Raw genomic sequence first — 20,658 nt, forward strand, 5'->3', positions numbered from 1 at the left:
ACTGGTTTAATCTCGCAGTGGTTTACAGGTCAGGAGAGGCTAATGGTTTCTAGGCATCAGCTAACAAAACTCAGGGTTACAGTGGTGACTTTGACATGAAGAGGAGGGATAGAATTCAAGGCATGTCATACAAAAATGATGGTGATAACTCTGTCAACTGATTGGATGTGAGATATTAAAGAAAGAGAAAAATGAAAGAAAACATCCCTCAAATGGTCACCAGCCATCTAGCTCCACTCCAGCTGCCATAACAAAATACCACAGACTGAGTGGTTTAAAGAACAGAAATTTATTTCTCACAGTTCTAGAGGCTGGAAGTCCAAGATCAAGATGCTGACAAGATGGGTTTTATTCTGAGACCTTTCCTCTTGGCTTGTAGGTGGCCACCATCTGGCTATGTCCTCTCACATGGCAGAATGTGTTTCTTCTCCTAGGACACTAGTCCTATTGGATAAAAACTCTACCGTGTCACCTCATTTAACCTTAATCACCCCCATGAAATCCTTATCTCCAAATACAGTCCCATTGGAGGTTGGAGCTTCAATATGTAAATGTCAGGGGCTCATGTTCAGTCCCTAACACCAGCTGAGTGGGATTGATTTGAGAGGAAGGATAGACCCAAGTAAGATCTGAGGTAGAGGCAGAATCTCCAAATAAGGCTATCCTCTAGACAACTAGAAATACTGGACCAAGGCTTAGGTTAGAATTCAGGAAAAACCACTTAAATTTTCTAGGTCTCAGAGCTCTTTTTCTTTATTTTTAGAACTGAGATAAAAATGCCAACTCAGCCTATCTCAAAAGGTAGCCAAGTAGACAAATGAGGTAATGGAGAAAAAAAAAAAAAAAAGTCTTTGTAAATTATAAGATGAGGGCGCCTGGGTGGCTCAGTGGGTTAAAGCCTCTGCCTTTGGCTCAGGTCATGATCCCAGAGTCCTGGGATCGAGCCCTGCATCGGGCTCTCTGCTCAGCAGGGAGCCTGCTTCCTCCTCTCTCTCTGCCTGCCTCTCTACCTACTTGGGATCTCTGTCTGTCAAATAAATAAATATAATATTTAAAAAAAATTATAAGATGAAAATATGGTATTTTCATAGGTAAGCGACATCTGGGAGTCAGAGGCAGAGATGGGGTAAGGTCTCCATGTTGGGTGAGTTCTTGGGGGGTTATAGAGAGAGGTGAACTGAGGACCCTGGTGGGGATTCAGTGGGGTCCACAATTGGGTAAAGAAGAGCTAACAGTGGATTCAGAAGGGCTGAACAATCACAAAATGGAAAACCACAAGGACTCGGGACCACAGAAGAAAGAGAAGAATGGAGGTTTCACTGATAAGACCTGAGGATCAAATCCTAGAGTAGCTAAGAAGGAAGCAATAGATTCTCAATAGAGAAAGGGCAATAGAACCAACTGTTGAATAGAAACAGATGACCTTATCCTAGTCCCCTGTGATGCACAGGTGGCTCTCATGAGGTGGTGGGAATGGGGCAGGGCAGCTACTGCTGTAAGTTAAAAAGAGGACGATGAGAAGAAATGACAACAGTGAGCCCGGAGTTCAGGAATTTAAGAGCGAGAGGACAAGCAAAAACAAAAATTCCAGTAGGTCGCAGAATTAGGTAGAAGAGAACACTGGCATTGGGTTGACCACTCGCTGTGTGGAGTAAGCATATTCTTTCCTTTACAACTCAGAACAACCCTACAGGCTTTCTTGTTTAGCCTCACTTTGAGGGTGAGGAAGCTGAAGGGCGGAGAGTAAGAGTTACGCAGCTGGAAAAGCGGGAAGGTTGGGAGTCGCTTGGGCCCGCTAGCCTTCAGGTACAGAGTACATTCTAGCCTAGAGGTTCAGGTGGATGAAGTTGGAAGAGAGAAGGAGAAATGAAGAGAGGAGGAGACCCAAGTCACAGGAGGGAGTGTGGCTAAGGGTCACAGTCAAAGTGTCTCCAGAGAAGAGAATACTTGCAGCTTCCCTCCCAGACTCAGAATGTCCCTCCAGCAATAGGCATCTTCACAGCCGCAGAACTGGAGAGGGTCCTCTCCCAGCTCAGCAGTCACTGCTGCCCCTGGCCTTGGGCTTTCACCCGACCCCTCTGGTCACTGATAAACTTCTTATTGCCGAGTCCCCTGAGACTTTTAATTCCCACCGACCTCCTGCTCCTTCCGCCAGTCTTTCTCCTGGTCTCCTTGACACTGCATTCTCGATTCATCTCTTTTGGTTTGGGTTTGGCCAACCTTTCTCAGCCATCTCTCCAGCCTCCTGTTCTCTGCCTGGCTCTTAACTGGTGATTCCCCCACCCCCACCCCTCACCCCAAGGTCTTATCTCTGGGCCTCTTTCCTTCTCTGTTCTCATGCCCCTGTGGGAGGTCATTCAGCTTTTCTGGCTTTAGTCACCATAAGTGCTGATGAACCACAAACTCAGCAAGCTCTCTTAACCCCTCCACCCCAGCTCTGGACTGCAAGGGGACTGTTTATTTACATGTGTCACAAAAGCCTCATATTCAAAATGTCCCTAGTTGAACTCATCCTCTCCACCCCCTCCCCCGCCCCAACCTGAAAACAGCATCTTCTTATGTCCTTTTTATTAGTGGAAGGCACCCTTCTCCCAGCAAAGACCTGAGAAGATTCCCCTCCCCGCCCCCACTTTCCTTGACATTCCATAACTGGTCCATCCACAACTCTGGCCACCTCTCATTTTCCTTCATGTCTCTGAGTCCCATCCAGATGTCCACCCCCTCCGCCCCGGACAGTCCCTTGCAGTCTCTCTGAACCTAGGCTTGCCTCCTTCCCAGCTGTCCTCCACCTGCTGCCAATATCACCCTTCTACAAATACGCATCGGCTTTCTGCAATTCAGTGGCTCGTATGGCCCCCAGAACAAAACCCCAACTCCTTTGTGTGGATGTAGGTCACTCTCAAACCACCCTCTGCCCAACTCATCCTCCCTTTCATGCTTCCCCTAGGTGGTTATCACTTGCCGTTCCCCAGACTTGCCCTGCGCTCACAGCAACCCGTCTTCACACAGCCTGATCCTCTGTCTGGAACCCCTGGCCCCTCTCCTTAGCCAGCCTTTCCCCTTAGTACCTTAAAAACGCTCTTGTTCCCCAAGGCTTTTCCCTACAGCATTTCATTCTGATGGCCCTTCTCACCTGGCTTTGTCTACTACGTTTCTGGTTTATTCACCACTCTGGGGGGTCCTTCAGCTCTAAGGTTGTATTTTCTTCCTTGTCAGGTACACAGGACCCAGTATTTGTGGTGCAGAGAGAGGCAGAAGAGCTTTGTGACAGAGAGCTGGGAGCGGGTTTTAAGCCCCATCCCACCACTAAGCGACAAGTGAACTTGGGCACACAAGCTATTCCATATCTTTGCACTTTAATTTTCCTCATCTATAAAATAACCAATTCAGACTATCTAGGGATATCTGGGGACTACCTGAGTTAACACACAGAAGGAGCTCTGCGGAGTGCGGACCACAGAGTAAACACAGTACGGGCTGCTTATTTTGAATGCTGCATATTTGTCACTGATGGAGGACGTGAGCTTTCCCAGAACCCTCAGGCAGGTCTGGCAAAGGCGGGTATCTTGAAGTGAGAGCAGTGAGGGTAGCTGACGAAATCAGACAACCAAGGGCCTGATGTTAACTTGAGGAAAGGATTTTCACTGTGGGAGTTAGAAGTTCCAGAGACAGTGGCCAAACAGAGGACCCAGAACGTCACCTACTGGTAACCTGGGAGGCTGCTGGCAGGCGGGTCTATAGCTCTCCTGTCTTGGTGCTGATGGCTTAGAAAAATCCCATCATGAATTCTTCGTAAAGATGATGCCTGGGGCACTGACCTTTATTCTCTAGAAGATTCTTGATTCTTCACCAGTTTATCTCAATTTCACAGCCTCCGGTTGCATAATGCTTATCGCTCTCTGCTCCCTGGGGCACATGTCTGTCGGTGTGTCTGAATGCCTCAGTCTTCAGGTTCTGAGACAAGTCCCAGGGCCAGATCTCAGCACTGAAGTTGAGTACACCTGTGGGCGCACAGTCCCTATTGCTAGGGTCTGGTTTTGGTTCCCTCACACCCCTCAACTTCCTGATGGGAACACCTGTTACCATCTTTTTTGATGACCTCTTGTCTGTGGTCACACCTGCTAGATTCCATGCCCTGCCTATGATGAGGGACTTTTTTCAGCATCCGTAGCTGATAGTGTCTCTGAATGCTTGCCACACCCTAGTCAGGGAGGAGGGCAGGCTGCTTCCAAACCTTCCCCAGCTGCCATTATTTTTTTTTCTTTTTAAGATTTTATTTATTTATTTGACAGACAGAGATCACAAGTAGGCAGAGAGGCAGGCAGAGAGGGGGAAGCAGTCTCCCCGCTGAGCAGAGAGCCCGATGCAGGGTTCGATCCCAGAACCCCAGTATTATGACCCAAGCCAAAGGCAGAGGCTTTAACCCACTGAGCCACTCAGGTGCCCCCCACCCCCCCACCCTGCTGCCATTCTCATAGCAATTCACAAGTCCTGTTGGTCCTGAGGCAGGAGCTTGGTCTTCATGGTCAAAAAGTCTAAAGATTGCTCATTTTTAGGTCCATTTCTACTTTTTTCAGATTCTTCCCTGGTCTGTTAGATATGAGCTTTCCCTAAGATTCTATCAGAATCCTGGCTCCAAAGTTAGGGTCTTTAAGACTAGAATAGATTCTGTATGGTCATACGGGTAAGACTCCATCCTTCCCCCACCCCCCACCAAAAAAAAAAAAGCCATTTGTAATGAAACCCCTGGGAATATGGGAATTCCTCTGGCTGGGCGTATACCAGTCTTATTTCTCATGCCTTGTCTCTTTGTCCCCAAGGCTCTGTTTGTTGACCCTGGTTTTAGTGCTCCGCCCTTCCAGACGCAGAATTGTGACATTGAATCCAGCTCCAGGCTTGCTTCATGGACTTGGGTTGTGCTGCCTGTACCACTTCTAGCATTTTGGGATTTGGGGTTTGATCCTTCTGTCCTAGTCCTGCCAACCAATAGAAATTTTAATTCCCTGTAAGATGAGTTCAAACACTGTCTCCAACTTCCTCATTTTGCTGTATTCCCTTTCCTCAGTTAGGCTTACAGAATTCCAGCCTCTGTGTATTCTGTGTACAGAATTCCTTCTCTACCTTGAGCTGTCTGTCTCCTAAGCTCTAGAGCATGCTCTCCTCATCCCAGCTGATGGCCTCACCATTCTCCCTATAACCCAAGCAAGAAACCTCAGACTTGCTGTTGAGACAGATCAAAAACAGAGAGCCATGACTCATGTCATCACAATGAAGGCCCTATGGTCCTCTCCGAAATAAGAGGTGGCCCTCAGCTCTGTATATGAGAATTCTCATCTTGCCAGTCTACTCCTAGGCCTAAAGAAATCGATTTACACAAGTCCAATTCATAGGAAAATAATTTTTAGCCCAGAATTCTTGTTATTCTGGTTTGAATGTTTATAATGGGAGGTTCTATGTTCCCTTTATTATAACCTTTCAGCTCACGATTCAAAGTCTACCCTTCCAGAGAGGCCTGATGGAGCAGATGGGTTGTTAGAAGGCTGCCTGATAGAAATGGACTGAAAGCATAAGAGTGGAGTTGTTTGAGAGATTTTCATCATAAACTTGTCAGAAAAATCCAAGAGTTGTCAGTATTTCTGTACAGTATGCCCTTCTAGCAAACATGAAGAGGAGTCTACTTTTTACACTTCATATGAACATGAGAACTGAGGTCATCACCCTCATGGTCAGTGGAATGACAGATGTCGAAGCAAGATCATTCCTACATACATTCCTGAGGGTGGAAGAGCAAGGGGGCATTTATCCAGTACCAAGTACTGTGTGAAGCACTCTCTCTCTCTCTCTTACTCATTTAATGGTTACAACAACCCCATGAAATCAATGTTATATATCCTTGTTGTGGGTTGAATTATATCTCCCCAAAAAGACAGATCCAAGTCCTAATCCCAGGTACCTGTGAATGTGACTTTATTTGGAAATAGGATTTTTGTAGATGGATTTAATTAAGATGAGGTCCTACTGGAATAAGATGGGTCCTAAGCCAAAAGACCTGGGTTCTTGTAAGAAGAGGAGAAGACAAAGGAACATAGAATATGTAGTAGGAAGATGATGTGAAGACACAGAAGAAAATACCATGGGAAAGTCAAGAGATTGGAGTGACACATCCACAAGCCAAGGAAAGCCAAAGATTGCTGGTAGCCACTAGAAGCTAGAAAAGGCAAGGAAGATGTCTTCCCTAGAGGCTTCTAAGGGAGTATGGCCCAACTGACACCTGGATTTCAGATGTCTAGCCTCCAGAACTGTGAGAAAATACAGTTGTTTAAGCCTCTAGGTTTGTGGTACTTTGTGAAGGCAGCCTTAGGAAATTAATACAATCTCCATTTTACAAATGAAGTAATGGATGCTCAGAAATGCTGGTTTGCCCAGAAGTAAGTGCTTAGAACTCTTTAACTCCAAACACTTGAACACTTGCTGGTTGGACTGGTCCATTGGGTGGGGGTTCTCTTTCTCTTTTATCAAAAATTCCTGTTCCAGAAAAATTATATACTAACATCAGCATTTCCCTGTAAGTAAGATTATGTAGAACATTAGTTCTGTGGTGTATTAAAATATGTTAATGTGCACAAGAGTTCTTAGGATCAAAAAAAGGGAAGGTTACTGTGTGTAAATCAAGCTGTCTTCTTTCTGTCTTTCTGCAGGACCCCCATAGAGCCTTTAACGTGCATTATGAATCTCCAAGAGAAGAATACTAGAGGTTACAATATTTCTCAAGCTGATTTAAACATGGAAAGCTTGTCTTTTACAAAGCATCCTATGGAATTCATATTCTGTGGAAGATACTTTGGGAAATGCTGAATTAAAGAAAAAAGCTTCTTTTTTTTTTTGTACATCATTTCCATGTCAACCATGTTTTCTGAGTTATACCTTCACATAAGTGTCTGAAGGAGAATTGAAAAACATCCTTGCTGCATTAAAATATATTAACAAACCATCTCTTTGGGTAGGTTAACTTAACTAATGTTTTACCATAACTTTTTTATTCTTTAGATCTTTATGTGGATTCTCAGAGTCAATGTCTTCTAGCCAAGGCCATTGGGAACATACCGGTTGTTGAACAAAGTTAGGTCTATTGACTTGTGTCAAGGTGGAATGCACATGAAGGGAAACTGGGGCATTTCAGAAAGAGGATGTTAGGAATTATAATAGGATTTATGCTTGCATTGGATACTTTGGGGGTAATATTCAAGGAAGCAGGACTTTTCAGGAACAAGAATGGTTAGTTCATATAACAGACTGAAAAATAGGGACCCATACTATCATACTCCGATAATGAAAACATGTCCCCTGATCCTCCTGTTCTTTTCTAGACATCCAGCAAGGTTCCCTATACCCATACCTTAAGTCTTAGGCTGTTATGTAATATTTATACAGGTGCAGTAGTAAGTGTTTACTCTAGTAGAAAATTCTCTTTGGCTAGTTAAGGAGAAAGTAAGGACTGTGTTATTATCTATGACAACTCTCCCTAACAAATTTACATTTAAACCTGGGCTTTGTCAAAGATAAACAAAGCCAGATGTTAGTTAAAGGAAGGACAGATTTTAATCAGTAATATACTCTTAGAGTAGAGAAAAGAGCCCAACATTAACTGAACTCAACTTCATTTTTTACAGAGGTGAATGGATGTTTTTAAGGAAGAATGAAGGATTAGAGAGGGGTAAACAGGTGTTCAGCAGAGTCAGGGAAGTGAAAAACTACCAAAAATGGGAAGGGGAGGTTGGCGTATGTGAACTGCATCTGGGTTTGCTGACTGACATTTCTGAAGCTTAGGATGCTACCCCCCCCAAGGGAGGGAGACAGGAGGCCTATCTTCAGGTGTTGGCTGGAACAAACAGTAAGTTCTTTCGATTGCCTTGAGTTTTTTCAGGCTCTATAAGAAGGGGAGGTTATGGTCATCCTAGAGATGTAGCCCTAAACTGTTAAAAAAAACAAAAACTCTTAGTCCTTCGTTTTTAAAAAAGATTTTATTTATTTATTTGACAGAGAGATAGAGAACACAAGTAGGCAGAGAGGCAGGCAGAGGGAAAGGGAGAACAAGGCTCTCCACTGAGCAGGGAGCGCAATGCAAGGCTCAATCCCAGGACTCTGGCGCCCCTCTTAGTCCTTCGTTAAGGAGGGCATGTGATGTAATGAGCCCTGGGTATAAGACTGAAGAATCACAGGCCTGCACCTCTGAAATCAATAATATATTGTATGTTAATTTAATTTAAATAAAAAATATTTTTTAAAAAAGAAAGAGTGTGGCAAATATAGGTTGAGAAACCCTCATAAACTGTATGAACAGTTGTTGCATATTTATGTAGTTACGCTAGGCTGTCTACCCTTAAAGAGAAATGTTTTCTCCTCCATCCTACCACTAATTCTTATGTGTTTGGGCATGAGGCAAAGTTGTCTGGCTTAGAGTCATGTTATATCCTTACTGTTTACACAAGCAAATATTTTTTCGTGTTGTAGTAGAAAATCTATCAAATGGGAAACCGATTGTGACATTTTGTTTATAGGAAAATTGTTTAAAGACGACAAAACAGCATTTACAACCTACTGTCGTTTTTGTAATTTAAAAAAAATGTTAACACAGAAAAAAACAAAAACCAAAAAGCTGTTAGTCCTTTATTCAAGTGGGAAGCCTAGCAAGAAGAGGACTCCGAGGAGCCTGGCTAGCATTTGAGAGCGAGTTTTTGTCAGGTTCCAGAGCAGAAGTTGTATACTTTAAATACATAATGCTCTCGCCAGGGTCAGAAACAAGTTATGAGTGATTCTTTCCGATTGCATTATTCCAGCTCTGGTGGTTGGTTGCTCATTATGTACACCGGGCGGTCTGTTATCTCTCCTGAGAGAGACTTCTCTCAATTAGCGTGTGCCTGACTCTCTCAGAAGTCTCTCTGTAACATTTTAGGGAAACGTAATTCCTGGAGGGGTGGTAATTTTAGACATCTGATGTCCTCTAACGATGATATTGAATACACAGGGTGAGTTAGTGTGTGGCAGGTGGGTATAAGCTCGATGTCTCCATAAGAAGTAGACAAGTGGTAACCAGGAATTTAAAGATTTATTTATTTATTCATTTGACAGAGAGATCACAAGTAGACAGAGAGGCAGGCAGAGAGAGAAAGAGAGAGAGAAGCAGGCTCCCCGCTGAGCAGAGAGCCCGACGCGGGACCCGATCCTAGGACCCCGAGATCATGCCCTGAGCCAAAGGCAGTGGCTTAACCCACTGAGCCACCCAGGCACCCGGTAACCGGGAATTTAAGATTCATTTCTCACAATAGGAATGAGACTTTTTCTTTATTGAGTATCTGTGGTGGAGAGTCCTTGGAGGTGGACAGATGCCTTCAGTGGAATCAAACAGGTCCTGCAAAACAGGCTGGAAGGTTGTTGAAGAAAATAAAGTAATGATTTCTACCCAGGTTAGACTCAATCTTTGTTCCCACTCCCAAAGGGTTAGGTTTTGCTGATAGGGTTGTAAGGACTTTGGCAGAAGCATTTTGTTGATATGGAGTCAATATATAATTTTGATAAGACTGAAATTAGGGTTAATTATGTGAGGAGAAACTTAACTATCAGAAGGGATAGAGAGAAGAAAATTTACATCTTGAAGTATTTTTCATTTGTTTTTTGGTTGGTTTTATTTATTAAGTTTTGTCAGTAATCTGTTAAATTCAGAACAGTAGCTATGATCTAAGAAAAAAACAACCCAGAGGGGTGCCTGGGTGGCTTAGTTAAGTGTCCCTAACTCTTGAGCTCAGGTCATGGTCTCAGGGTAGTGAGTTCAAGCCCCACATTGGGCTCCATGCTGGATGTGAAATCTACTTAAAAAAAAAAAAAAAGGAGGAGGAGGAGGAGGAGGGGGAAGGGTTTACAAATTAAGTAAACAAATTAAGCAATTACAAACAAATTAAGAGGAGTTTGTAATATGAGTTTGTAAACTCGGGTAATTTGTGGGTTCTAGGAGGGGCTGATCTCATTGCCTGCAATCAAGGCCAGTGGAAATATTTCAATCATGAGAAGGTTGAGGGTGTGAGAATGCCATTCGTTCTTGTTACTTTCCCTGTGGTCTATGGATAAGGACAGTGACGTTACTAAGTAAAAGTTAAAGCTTTATGGTTCTCTGATGACTCTATCAGTGAAATGTATGTCTTACAGAAGAGACAAGTTGGGATTCCCAAATTAAGCAATTTTTTTTTCTACAGAGCTCTGTAGCAAAGAAAAGCCTTGACACACTCTGAAAATGAACAATAACCAGAACACATTCATAGACTTTCTGGAGATGTTCAAAGGAGCCTTGGGACTGTGCATGTCCATGTTCTACCTTTACAGACTTGCTAGAATTGTGTTGATGGCAGATGGGGCATACATGGGAGCATCCTTAGCGATAGCCTTCAAGTTACCCTGCCAGTGTTGGTTTAATACCATCACCAGTTTATCTCTGCTGTTACAGGTAATATCATGAAGCAGCCTTGCTAAACTCTACTTTTATTATGGCTATATCTTTGGGTAATAAATAGCAAAGCATCTCAGGGTTCTTTGATCCATTGTTTACCTTTGATCAATTGTTTACTTTGATCCTTTTTTTTTTTTTGCATTTTCTAAAACTTTATTGCCGACTCTTAAAGATGGCTGAATTTTAGAGGAGTAATTAAGAAAATAATTAAGAACCTATGGGGTATTATGCTAAGTAAAATAATTCAGACAGAGGAAAAACAAATACCATGTGATTTCACTTATATATGGAGTCTGAGAAACAAATGAACAAACAAAATAAAACTCATAAAGAGAGACCGGATTGGGGGCTGCCAGAGGAGGGGGGTGAGAGTAGGAGACATGGGTGAAGGACATCCAGAGGTACAAACTTCTGATTATTAAAATAAGTCAGGGAGATGTACAGTGTGGTACCTATAGTCAATAATATTTCCTGCATATCTGAAAGTTGCTAAGAAAGTAGATCTTGGAAGTTCTCATCACAAGAGAAAAAAATCTGTTGATTATATGTGGTGGTGGATGGTAACTAGACTCATTTTGGTGATCCTTTCCCAAAGTCATGTTGTACATTTAAAATTAACATAATGTTATATGTCAGTTATGCTTTAATAATCTTTAATAGAAATTTCTATTTCTTTTTTTTAAATTTATTTTTTATTTTCAGCATAACAGTATTCATTAGTTTTGCACCACACCCAGAGCTTCATGCAATACGCGCCCTCCCCAATACCCACCACCTGCTACCCTGATCTCCCACTCCCTGCCCCTTTAAAGCCCTCAGATTGTTTTTCAGAGTCCATAGTCTCTCATGGTTCACCTCCCCTTCCAATTTCCCCCAACTCCCTTCTCCTCTCTTTCTCCCCATGTCCTCCATGCTATTTGTTATGCTCCACAAATAAGTGAAACCATATGATAATTGACTCTCTCTGCTTGACTTATTTCACTCAGCATAATCTCTTCCAGGCCTGTCCATGTTGCTACAAAAGTTTGGTATTCGTCCTTTCTGATGGAGGCATAATACTCCATAGTGTATATGGACCACATCTTCCTTATCCAGTCGTCCGTTGAAGGGCATCTTGGTTCTTTCCACAGTTTGGCGACCATGGCCATTGCTGCTATAAACATTGGGGTACAGATGGCCCTTCTTTTCACTACATCTGTATCTTTGGGGTAAATACCCAGTAGTGAAATGGTAGGGTCATAGGGAAGCTCTATTTTTAATTTCTTGAGGAATCTCCACACTGTTCTCCAAAGAGGCTGCACCAACTTGCATTCCCACCCACAGTGGAAGAGAGTTCCCCTTTCTCCACATCCCCTCCAACACATGTTGTTTCCTGTCTTGCTAATTTTGGCCATTCTAACTGGTGTAAGGTGGTATCTCAATGTGGTTTTAATTTGAATCTCCCTGATGGTTAGTGATAATGAACATTTTTTCATGTTTCTGATAGCCATTTGTATGTCTTCATTGGAGAAGTGTCTGTCCATATCTTCTGCCCATTTTTTGATATGATTGTCTGTTTTGTGTGTGTTGAGTTTGAGGAGTTCATTATAGATCCTGGATATCAGCCTTTTGTCTGTACTGTCATTTGCAAATATCTTCTCCCATTCCGTGGGTTGCCTCTTTGTTTCCTTGACTGCTTCCTTTGCTGTGCAGAAGCTTTTGATCTTGATGAAGTCCCAAAAGTTTATTTTGGCTTTTGTTTCCTTTGCCTTTGTAGACATATCTTGAAAGAAGTTGCTGTGGCTAATATCGAAGAGATTACTGCCTATGTTCTCCTCTAGGATTCTGATGGATTCCTGTCTCACATTGAGGTCTTTTATCCATTTTGAGAAATCTCTATTTCTAAAGTATTTTGAATTCATGAATGAATCCAAAATCATATTCTATGTATCTGTATAAATATTTGTTCTTTTATCCATTTGTCAGCAAGTGTGGGTAAAGGCAATTAACTTAGCCATCTGAATATTTTATTTCAAGGTAAAGCTATATTTCAAGGATAAATTCATGTCACCAACAGCATAGCCTGTTTGACAATTTTATTTTTCTTTCTAAGTATGAGCCACCCAACTAACAAAATTAAATCAGGGATATGCAAGGGAGAATCGAGAAGGTCCATGCAAGGTATGGACACCTCGGTTACTAAGATAACCAATCATGGGCTTTTATATAAATATATATACATATATATGTGTATATATATGTGTGTGTGTGTGTGTGTATATATATATATATATACACATACATATATAGATGAGGAAAGAAGGGTAGCTTGGTTTAATGTTACAGCAATGGATGGTGATGTTTTAAGGGAAACCAACAAAATTGTATAGCAGGTTATGCGATTGGCTGAAAAGTCCCAAGTCATTTCTATCAATAGGAAGTTCTGTACAACCCCGGGAAACTATTTATTTGTTTTAAGTAATCCCTTCACCCAATGTGGGGCTTGAACTCAGGACCCAGAGATCAAGAGTTCCATTCCCAGCCTACTGAGCTAACCAGGTGTCCCCTTTATTATTAGATTATAATCTAATAATAAACTTAGATTATTAAGTTTAGTGGAGACCATAGAACTAAGTAGCAAAGTTGACTTAAGTCTCTAGAAGCCTTGCTGGAGCTCCTGGAGCTCTTAAACAATATGGTTACATAGTGGCTGCTAGTTAAAACATTAAATTCTTATGATTTGTCCCAAAGTAAGAATGTCATAAAATTAAGCTTTTGAAAAGGACTCATGGTCACCATCCCTTTTAGTTAAATACAAATTTATATGTATAATTTTGAATTTTAAACAACTTAATGGAAATGGTGAAATATTGCTTAATTCACAAATTCCATGGAGGAAATTCAGTTTAGCCAATGGAAAATCAACCCTGGCCTTATTCAAATCAAAATATTGTGCTGACACTAGTTGTTATATACTAAATTAATTTTTTAAAGACTGAAACATGCCAAAATTGGTGTCTTCTTTTAACTTGTATGTAATGCCCTTTCTTTTTTTCCTTACAACTGTAATAATAAAAGCTATTAATATAAATACATGTTTAGTTTCCGCAAAATGAAATACATCTTAATAAATTTGTCTCCTTTTATTTCAGACATTTTGCCTGTTTATCTAGAGCATATGTTCCTAGAAATGTGCACAAAAAGAGTGAGGGGCTCTTGATCAGGTAATCATTCATTTCCTAAGAGAGGAAAAAAAGAGAAAGAGGAATTGAAAGAAGAAAAAAAGGCAATGAATCATGGAACACTTCATCAAAAACCAATGATGTACTGTATGGTGACTAACATAACAATTTAAAAAAAAAGAAGAGGAACACTTTAGATGAATATGACATTAACGCTAAAAAATAAAATTTTTACATGAATTATATTGAATATTGAACGAGACTTGAATGCATGAAATAAATCCTCCTTGGTTGTGGTGCATAATTCTTTTTGTAATATTGCTAAATTTTATTTGCTAATATTTTGCTAAGATATTGTGTCGGTATTCATAGGAAATATTGATTTTGTAGTCTTTTGTATTATAGTGTGTCTGGTTTTGATATCAAGGTAATAGTAGCTTCATAAAATAAATTGAGAAGTGTATCCTCCTCTCCCATTTTCTGGAAGAGATTTTATGGAATTGGTGTTAATTCTTATTTAAATAAGGTAGAATTTGGTAGAATTCTCCAGTGATACCACCTGGACTTGGAGATTCTTTTTGAGAGTTTAAATTGTAATTTTCTCAGTAGTTCTAATTATCATTTTATATTTGGTGAGTTGAAGTAGGTTTTTTTTATTTTTAAGGAATTAGTTCATTTCACCTAAGTTATCAAATTTATGCATGTAGAGGTATTCATAGTATTTCCTTATACTTTTGATGTTTGTAGTGTCTATAATTAGGTCCCCTGTTTCATTCTTGATAATGGCAATTTGTGTCTGCTCTATTTTTACCTTTGTCTATCTTGCTCTAAGTTTGTTGATTGTATTGATCTTTTCAAAGAACAAGCTGTTTCTTTCATTGATTTTTCTCTATTTTTTTTCTGTTTTTAATTTCCTTGATTTCTGCTTTTACCTTTATTATTTCCCTTATTTTGCTTGCTTTGGGCTTATTTCACTTTTTTTTTTTTTTTTTTTTTTTTAAGTAGGTTCCATGCTCGGCTTGGAGCCCCATGCAGGGCTTGAATTCATGACCCTGAGATTAAGACCTGAGCTGAGATTAAGAGTTGGACACCTAAACAACCGAGCCACCCAGGTTCCCTGAGTTTATTCCACTTTTAAAGGGTTTTTGGTTTTTTGTTTGTTTGTTTTGTTTTGTTTTTTTAACCTTCTTGAGAAGGTTAGCCTAGATGACTGATTTAAAACTTTTTCTTTGGTCCTTTATGCATTTAGTGTTATACAGTTTTCTGTCAGCTTTGCTTTGGCTATACTCCACAAATTTTGATATGGTGCATTGTCATTTTTATTCAGTTCAGTACATTATTGGTTTCCCTTGAGACTTCCTCTTTGACCCATGGAGTATTTAGAAGTGAGTTGTTAGTTTCCAAAAATTGGGGGGTTTTCTATATTTCTGCTATTGCTTTCTAGTTTGATTCCATAGTAGTTATAGAGCACACTCTGTATGATTTCAGTTCTTTTAAATCTGTTGAGGTTTGTTTTATGGCCCAGGATATGGTGTTTTTGGCTATATGTTCTGTGAGCACTTGAAAAAATGTGTTTTCTGCTGTTGCTGAATAGAGTATTTTATAAATGACAGTTGGTTCCTATTGGTTGATCTTGTATTTGAGGTGTTCCATATTCTTGCTGAGTTTTTGCCTATTTGCTCTATCTGTTATTGAGACAGGGTTTTGAAATTACCAACTATAACAGTGGACTTGTGTATTTCTCCTTTCAATTCTATCAGTTTTCCTTCACATAGTTTGCAACTCTGTTGTTTGGTGCATACACATTTTGAACTGGTATGTCCTTTTGGCAGATAAACTCTTTTATCATAATATAATGTCCCTCTCCCAGAATTTTCTCTGTTCTGAAGTTTACATTATCTGATATTAAAAGCGAACCCTTATTTCCTTTGATTAATGTTTGCATGGCATGTGTGTTTCATCCTTTTACTTTCAACCTACCAATTCTATTATTTGAAGTGAATTTCTTATATAAGCATATTATATATATATACCTATATATATAATCTGTATTTTAATTAGCATCTTTAGACTATTTATGTTAAATGTAATTATTTTTTTGTTAGAGATAAGTCTGCCATTTTATTTTTTTTCTCTATTTGCATTATTTATTTTCTTTTTTCTATCTTCCTGGTGATTATTTGAACACTTTTCAGAATTCCATTTTGATTTAGCTCTTGTGTATTTGAGCATATCTCTTTGTATAGCTTTTATTATTATTATTTTTAATTTCTTTTCAGCATAACAGTATTCATTGTTTTTGCACCACACCCAGTGCTCCATGCAATATGCGCCCTCCCCAATACCCACCACCTGGTTCCCCCAACCTGCCACCCCCCCGCCCCCGCGCCTGTTCAAAACCCTCAGGTTGTTTTCCAGAGTCCATAGTCTCTCATGGTTCATCTCCCCCTCCAATTTCCCTCAGCTCCCTTCTCCTCTCCATCTCCCCATGTCCTCCCTGTTATTTGTTATGCTCCACAAATAAGTGAGACCATATAATAACTGACTCTCTCTGCTTGACTTATTTCACTCAGCATAATCTCTTCCAGTCCCATCCATGTTGCTACAAAAGTTGGGTATTCATCCTTTCTGATGGAGGCATAATACTCCATAGTGTATATGGACCACATCTTCCTTATCCATTCGTCCGTTGAAGGGCATCTTGATTCTTTCCACAGTTCGGCGACTGTGGTCGTTGCTGCTGTAAACATTGGGGTACAGATGGCCCTTCTTTTCACTACATCTGTATCTTTGGGGTAAATACCCAGTACTGCAATGGCAGGGTCATAGGGAAGCTCTATTTTTAATTTCTTGAGGAATCTCCACACTGTTCTCCAAAGAGGCTGCACCAATTTGCATTCCCACCAACAGTGGAAGAGGGTTCCCCTTTCTCCACATCCCCTCCAACACATGTTGTTTCCTGTCTTGCTAATTTTGGCCATTCTAACTGGTGTAAGGTAATATCTCAATGTGGTTTTAATTTGAATCTCCCTGATGGCTAGTGATGATGAACATTTATTCATGTTTCTGATAGCCATTTGTATGTCTTCATTGGAGAAGTGTCTGTCCATATCTTCTGCCCATTATTTGATATGATTATCTGTTTTGTGTGTTGAGTTTAAGGAGCTCATTATAGATCCTGCATGTCAGCCTTTTGTCTGTACTTCCATTTGCAAATATCTTCTCCCATTCTGTGGGTTGCCTCTTCATTTTTTTGACTGTCTCCTTTGCTGTGCAGAAGCTTTTGATCTTGATGAAGTCCCAAAAGTTCATTTTCTCTTTTGTTTCCTTTGCCTTTGGGGACATATCTTGAAAGAAGTTGCTGTGGCTGATATTGAAGAGGTTACTGCCTATATTCTCCTCTAGGGTTCTGATGGATTCCTTTCTCACGTTGAGGTCTTTCATCCATTTCAAGTTTATCTTTGTGTATGGTGTAAGAGAATGGTCGAGTTTCATTCTTCTACATATAGCTGTCCAGTTTTCCCAGCACCATTTATTGAAGAGACTGTCTTTTTTCCACTGTATGTTTTTTCCTGTTTTGTCAAAGATTATTTGACCATAGAGTTGAGGGTCCATATCTGGGCTCTCTACTCTGTTCCACTGTTCTATGTGTCTGTTTTTATGCGAATACCATGCTGTCTTGGTGATCACAGTTTTGTAGTAAAGCTTGAAATCACGTAACATGATGCCGCCAGTTTTATTTTTGTTTTTTAACATTTCTGTAGCAATTTGGGGTCTCTTCTGATAATGGCTGCTCTAGGTGTTACATTATACATATGTCACTAACCACAGTCTATTGACATCATCATTTTACCAACTCAAGCAAAGTGTGGAAAACTTACCTCTTTTATATCCCTTTACCCTCCCCCAATTACAATAAATTATCTTTAAAAATTCCCCTACATCATATCAAATCCCGTCAATGTTAGAGTTTTTGTTTCAATCATTAAACATAACTTAGACTCAAAAAGAGAAGAAAATCCTCTTGTACTTACTTATATATTTTTGCTTTTCATGTCTTACCTTTTTTTTTTATGTTCTTAGGTTTTTTCTTTTATTGATTCCTTTCTGTCTAGAGGACTTCTTTTAGCCATTCATTTAGGGTATGTCTGCTAGCAACAAATTCTCTTAGATTTCCATCATCTAAGAATGTCTTGACTTCTCCTTCATATTTGAAGGGTATTTTTGCAGCATATAGAACCTCTGGGTTGGTAGACTTTTCTTTTAGCACTTGAAAATTTGTGCCAGTTCCTTTTGTTTTCCATACATTCGGATGAGCCAACTGCTCTTTGGTAGATTTAGCTGCAGTATTAGCATAGGCACTCGGCCAAAGGTCTCCCAAGTTTGAAGCTTTGGCTTTAACAAATAAATTAATGTTTACTTTGCATTCTAGAAATTTATAATGGAGCATACAGTAAAGACTTTTCAGATATTTTTTGACTCAAGTAGCAAAGTATTTCTGTTTCATTAAAATCTGAAAAGCTGTAAGTAGTGAACAAGAAGTAACTTTTTTTGTGTGTGTGTTTTTAATCTAGGATGAAAAGAAAACTTATGTTCTTGCCTCCATCCACCGCCATACCAGAAATGGAATCCAATGGCACCTTCACCAGTAACAACAGCAATGGGAACTGTACAATTGAAAACTTCAAAAAGGATTTTTACCCTACCGTGTACCTGATAATATTTATCTGGGGAACCTTGGGAAATGGCTTTTCCATATACGTTTTCCTGCAGTCTTATAAGAAGTCCACGTCTGTGAATATTTTCATGCTAAACCTGGCCATTTCAGATTTCTTATTCACAAGTACACTACCCTTCAGAGCTGACTATTACCTCAGAGGCTCCAATTGGATATTTGGGGACCTGGCCTGCAGGATTATGTCTTATTCTCTTTATGTCAACATGTACAGCAGCATTTATTTCCTGACCGTGCTGAGCATCGTGCGTTTCCTGGCAACCGTTCACCCCTTCAGGCGCCTCCATGTCACCAGCACCAGGAGTGCCTGGACTCTGTGTGGGATCATATGGTTCCTTATCATGGCTTCCTCAGCAGTGCTTCTGAATAATGGCTCTGAGCGGAATGGCAGTGTCACATTATGCTTAGAGCTGAATATGCGTAAAGTTTTTAATCTGCAGATCATGAACTACATTGCCTTGGTGATGGGCTTCCTGCTGCCATTCTGCATGCTCAACATTTGTTACCTGCTGATCATTCGAGCTCTGTTAAAGGTGAAGGTCCCAGAACTGGGTGTGCGGGTTTCTCACAAGAAGGCTCTTATCACCATCATCATTGCCTTGATCATCTTCCTCCTGTGTTTCCTGCCCTATCATGTACTGAGAACCCTCCACCTGCTTGCATGGGAAGTGGGTGTATGCGGAGACAAGCTGCATAAAGCTGTGGTCATCACACTGGCCTTGGCAGCAGCCAATACGTGCCTCAATCCTTTGCTCTATTACTTTGCTGGGGAAAATTTTAAGGACAGGCTAAGGGCTACACTCAGAAAAGATCACCTACGGAAGACAAAGTGCAACATTCCTGTCTGCATCTGGTTGAAAAAGGAAACACAAGTTTAAGGGTTTTGTAGATAAGGCCTGTTCTTGTATCCTTGTGCTCACATTCATTCATACGTAGTCTCAAATGACCATATATTTACACCATTTCCAACAAAGGTCAATCAAGTCCTACTTCAAACATTTTATTAGGTGTGTTTTTAGTGGTTGAGTCTAGATGAGAAATGTAGCAGGCAAAGTCTCTACTAGTCTTGCAACCTAAAATGTCAGACTGGGGAAAAAGTGGTTAGCATATTGTGTGCTTCTTTTTGTCAGATTCTGTACCAGATCTTGGTCCCACCAGGCATTCTAGATCACGGTTAAGACAATCTCAACTTGTCCAGCTTCTCCAGCCCCTCTTACACCTGCAGTCCTTTAAGATATAACCAGTTAACAAAGCTAAAGGAGGTTCCAGAGCAGATAAGAAAAGCATCCTAGGAATTCACTGAAAAGACTTTGTGAAGAAGGTTGCCCTTTAACAGGTCCCAAACAAGAACAGTGAGAGAGAAAGGGAGAGGAGGTCTGGGGCCAGAAAGAGCTGCTGAAAAGTAGGGAGAAGGAGATATTTCATTTTGGACTGAGATAGAGGCTCTAGCACACTGAAGGCAAGAAAGTTCTCTTTGCCTCTTTCTTGCCAGGAGGCTAGAAAGGATGGGAAGAGTAGGAGGAAGAACTAGGCCATTGCCTAGGATTAGAGGGGTTATGGGTAAAAATACAGAGAAGAGGGAATCAGTTTTACTCTTGGGATTTGGGTTTGGACTGACTTCACTTCAGTTCTCAGTCTTGCACATTAATCCAATGGGGTGGGAGCCAGAACAGAGGAGGTTGCTCTAAGTGTTTGGGTGGGCACTGAGAGAGAGTGTGGGGTAGAGGATAAATCACAAAGGTTGTTGTACCTCTGAAATTCTACTAATATGCTGGCAAAACATGAATAGGGTGGCTTTCCTTTTGAGAGAGTATAGAAAAGAACTGGATATTGGGAAGGGGTTCTTTTGTCCACTGAAACAAACCTAGTGAGACTACCAACTGCTACCTCCCAGACCACTGTACCATGAACAATTGAATGCCCTCTCCATGCTGGGCAGACTGTGCCAGACATTTCGCATTCAGCAACCCCATTTAACCCTCACACCAAAGCCTTGTGTTTCTACTTCACGAATGAAAAAATTGAAGCTCAGAGTAATTAAGAAGCTTGTTCAAGTTCACACAGCTTGTAAGTGTTTAAAAAATATCTGTGGAGAAGAGATAGCTGGGTGTTTACTCCACTGCTTTCCCTATAAAACTCCAGGAAAGATTGGTTGAAGGTCTGAATAAAAGTTCCCTTTCCCCATCAGGCACCTACCCCTTCTCATTTTCACAAGATACTCTCTTTGGAGTTACTGACCTCAGGTAGAGTGTGGGAGGGAGGTG

General features: G+C 40.6%; 1 protein-coding gene across 5 annotated transcripts in view; it reads left to right on the forward strand.

The window, feature by feature from the left end:
- The window catches only part of CYSLTR2 (cysteinyl leukotriene receptor 2), a 36,514-nt gene extending 16,558 nt beyond the window's left edge, over nucleotides 1-19,956 (forward strand). Inside the window, exons 1-2 of one of the 5 annotated variants that reach the window (XM_032314892.1) lie at nucleotides 6,882-7,000; nucleotides 18,234-19,956. In XM_032314892.1, coding sequence (XP_032170783.1) covers nucleotides 18,235-19,272 — 1,038 coding nt within the window. In that variant the 5' untranslated portion in view covers nucleotides 6,882-7,000; nucleotide 18,234 and the 3' untranslated portion in view covers nucleotides 19,273-19,956. Of the gene's footprint in view, nucleotides 1-6,698; nucleotides 6,798-6,881; nucleotides 7,001-10,091; nucleotides 10,496-14,742; nucleotides 14,772-18,233 lie in introns of those variants that run through there. The other 4 variants (XM_032314894.1, XM_032314895.1, XR_004279162.1 and 1 more) reach the window with 4 other exon arrangements.
- The last annotated feature ends 702 nt before the right edge of the window (nucleotides 19,957-20,658 follow it).

Source organism: Mustela erminea, chromosome 15 (genome assembly GCF_009829155.1).
Source record: "Mustela erminea isolate mMusErm1 chromosome 15, mMusErm1.Pri, whole genome shotgun sequence".
Taxonomy (NCBI): domain Eukaryota; kingdom Metazoa; phylum Chordata; class Mammalia; order Carnivora; family Mustelidae; genus Mustela; species Mustela erminea.